The following is a 3,747-nucleotide window of genomic DNA, read 5'->3' as shown; positions in this document are numbered from 1 at the left end:
AATAGTTCAACTATGTCGGTGTCTTCTGTTATGTTACAATAGTGGATTTTGTGTTCCTTACCCAACTACATGATTGATATTTCATTGAAATAGGTGTTTGCTGGCTAATAATAGAAATATAGAATTGGCATCCTTGCTCCAGAAAGTGGGCATGCCTCCCTCTTAACTCCTTAGAGGAGAATAACACCTACACACGCCTACTACTAAAAAACTATATGACCTACCAAAAGGGTCATCCTCTCTCTCTCTCTCTCACACACACACACACACACATTTCAAAATCTAGTGGTAAAGAAGATAGAGGGACATGGGGAAAATAAAGAGATATACAAAAAGGGCATCTCTCTTATGTGATCTTAATATTTGAGAATAGTAAATAGAAAGTACTACTTACTACCCAAAGAAGAAGAGGAAGAAGAGGAAGAGAATGGTAAAATGAAGAGTCACAAATCAATAAAAGGAAGATATCATCATCATCATCATGGATGAATCAGAAAAGCTTGTAGAAGCCATCTCTAGAGTTACCATATGAAGAGTCACAAATCAATAAAAGGAAGATATCATCATCCTCATCATCATCATGGATGAAACAGACAAGCTTGTAGAAGCCATCTCTGGAGTAGGAGCAACCATCTCTGATGAAGATCAAGCCTATCAAATACAGTTACAAGAAGCTCTCTATGCATCATCGTCCATGTCTCAGTACATACCGAATCAACCCATGATTGAGCATCCGTCTTTGCTCTGCACCATTTGCATGGAATCAAACGATGGGGCCGACGACGAGTTATTAAGGTTACCATGCTCCCATGGAATGTGCATACCTTGCCTCACGACCTACATAAAGACCAAGGTGGAGGAGAAGGTGCGAGGTGGGCGTATTCTCTGTGTGGTGCCGGGCTGCGGACAAGACCTTGAGCACCATGTTTACCGCCGGATTCTACCGGCGCAGATACAAGAAGCATGGGAGAGGGTGCTTGCAGAGGATCAAATCCCACAAGGCCAAAGGGTGTATTGCCCCTTTCCGGATTGCTCTGCTCTCCTCATGAAGGAGGATGAGGCAGAGGAAGAGAAGGTGGATTCAGACTTGTCCATACATTCATACAAGAAGAAGAAGGAAGTGAAGAAGAAGAAGAAGAAGAAAGATAGTGTTGTGGATGTGGAGTGCCCATATTGTCACCGTCTCTTTTGCTTGGCTTGCATGGTGCCCTGGCATGCCAACCTCACGTGCCTTCACTTCCAAACTAACCTCACCCACCACCACCCTAACCCTAACCCTAACCCTAACCCTAATTCTAGCATTCGTGAGGATTTGCTCCTCCATTCCCTCGCTAAAGAGAAGAAATGGAGAAGTTGCTCCAATTGCAAACACGTCATTGAACTCAACCAGGGATGCATGCATATCACGTGCAGGTATACACATATATTTGCACTATATTACCGTGTCATTGATTTGTTTATAAAAAGCCTTGCTTTTTGTTTTATCTTGAGTTCCCATTTGTCTCTACCCCATGTTTAGCAATGACCTTGAGCTCAATGGGACAGTCCTTGGATGGACATTCCTTTTGTCTTTAACTATCAATCCTGCACTAGCAAATTGCTAGTACCACTTGTGGGAAAAGAACTCATATCCATTGTAGGAACCTATACACCGCGCTATAATAAAAGAAACTTGAAGAAGGTGATGTCGAAGATTTTCATGAACTATTGATAAGAGTTCACATATTAGGACCAAAAGCACATTTAGTACACAATGGGTCAGATTTGTAGGCACACAAATTCTATGCTGGCGCAAAAGTTAGTACCGGAATACAGAATTCAACCATCACCAGATGTTCTAAGATTTGAAATCACTTGATCCAACACAATTGTAAAAAAGTCCAATTCATAAGAATAATCAAGTAGGGGTAGTGATAGTAACCACATGAATCAAGTCTAGGAACTCTCCATGTAAAGTGTCTTGCAAGTGGTTCACTTCATATCGTGTATACACACAAACCCATGCATGCTTTCATTAAACATTTCGTATACAGTTGAAGGAGTGATCCATTTGAAAATTGTGGTTCCATCATTCTTTATGTTTCTCTTTAAATTCTCTTCACAACATAGTATTGTCTCAACGATACACTTTTCCATGACTAAAGTAATCTGAATTTTGTAGCTAAAGCCTATTGTTGATCTAGATAGCCTCATAGAATAGTGATGTAAGGTGCAAGGGGTGTTGGCCATTGTGTAATATTTTGAGAATGACATTGATTTTCTGATTTGATGACATCTAAATCTTGTTCCATGGTATAGGTGAAGCCTACATTCAAAAAGTCAATGCTTGATTGCAATAGAAATTCAATGTAGTAGTTCATTATTCCCTACTTAACCATGTAGTAGTCCATTATTCCCTACTTAACCGGGAAACTTACTAGGGTTTTCTAGGAAAAGGCCCCACAACACCCTTGCCCTATAAGCCAACTTTATATGTGGAAATTTACTAAGCTCTAAATTATATACTAACAATAAAGTTGGAATGTAGAGCGATGGCGTTTAAGATCTCTCAAGGAAACACCATATTGTGTGATGTTATATATATATATATTGCTTTGAACATGTTGTGTAAGATAAGCACATGTGTCAAAGACATCAATTAAAAACTAAACTCCCAGTATTGATCCATATTTTCAATGCTTCGTTACCCCCTTACTTCCAAAAGAGGAGCTTTAGCTTGCCTTTTTGGTTCCCAAGTGCCGCTTTTGGAAGAGAAGCATCGAACCATTAGTGTAAAAAAGGGTTGCTTGTTGCAAATTGCAATGGCACATTTATTAGATTTTCTTTGTAATCACAATGTCTAATGAATGTATGTTCAAGGTGATGCTTTACAATGACGTTGAATTCATGATCCTATATCTATAACTTACGATGTCTTTAAGTACAAATTTTGTTTTGGTTTCATCAATGTTTCTAATTTCCTTTAAATTTTTATAGGTGTGGAAATGAGTTTTGCTACAAATGTGGGGAAAAGTGGACTTCCAATAGCCATATTTGCAAAAGCAAGAAGCATGGCTGACGGCAAATGTGTTTTCGCAACTTCAAACATTATGGGTTTATGGTGGTAGAAAAATAAGTAAATAAAGTAAATTTGAAGATTCATTCATGTTGAAACAATCACAAGCCTTGCCAAGTATTAAATTGGGTAGTTGAAAAAAAAAACCATATTATGATTAGAGGGAAAAATAAAGACCATTAAGAACAATAAAAGAAAACCAAGTTGTTTGTTTATGATATCAATATAAAATGTTTGAAAGCCAAGGATTTTCGTCGCCTTTGATGTCCATGAGTTTTCATTAATGAAAACTAGGGAAAGGTGATGGACATTGTCATAGCCTAGCATGCACCATTTGGACATGTAATGAGTAATTCACCATTTAGAGCTGCTTGCATCACACAATCACAGAGAATAGAAATTTATATCACTAAGGAAATATAGAAGTGTCATAAAAAAAATTACAACCATAACTAGAAATAGTGAAGGCTTAATATTTTTGTCGAGCTCAATAACAAGAAGACGCCCAACAGAATCCCATCAGAATATTTGAATGATTAGTGATTATTGAGAGAACCTCCATAATGTGTATTAAGGATCTTCACCATGATTTTCTTCACCTTGTACAGCTAGCCTATGAATTTTTTCATGCTCAAATTTTTAGATTCTCAAACTTAACTATAGAGGATGAGGACATGACACTTCACGCAATT

At 37.9% G+C, this 3,747-nt stretch overlaps 1 protein-coding gene across 1 annotated transcript; it reads left to right on the top strand.

Moving 5' to 3' along the window:
• The first annotated feature begins 786 nt into the window (after positions 1 to 786).
• On the top strand, positions 787 to 3,106 carry LOC147869398 (E3 ubiquitin-protein ligase RSL1-like). Its single transcript, XM_087338354.1, has 2 exons — positions 787 to 1,413; positions 2,977 to 3,106. Exons 1-2 carry the CDS (start codon positions 815 to 817, stop codon positions 3,056 to 3,058), a joined length of 681 nt encoding a protein of 226 aa, XP_087194480.1. The 5' UTR covers positions 787 to 814; the 3' UTR covers positions 3,059 to 3,106.
• The last annotated feature ends 641 nt before the right edge of the window (positions 3,107 to 3,747 follow it).

Source organism: Azolla caroliniana, unplaced genomic scaffold (assembly GCF_043228905.1).
Source record: "Azolla caroliniana isolate FFs.n. ecotype wild unplaced genomic scaffold, voAzoCaro1.0.p SCAF_1, whole genome shotgun sequence".
NCBI classification, from domain to species: domain Eukaryota; kingdom Viridiplantae; phylum Streptophyta; class Polypodiopsida; order Salviniales; family Salviniaceae; genus Azolla; species Azolla caroliniana.
The sequence above is the reverse complement of the archived record's forward strand: the minus strand, read 5'-3'. Positions and strand labels throughout refer to the sequence as shown.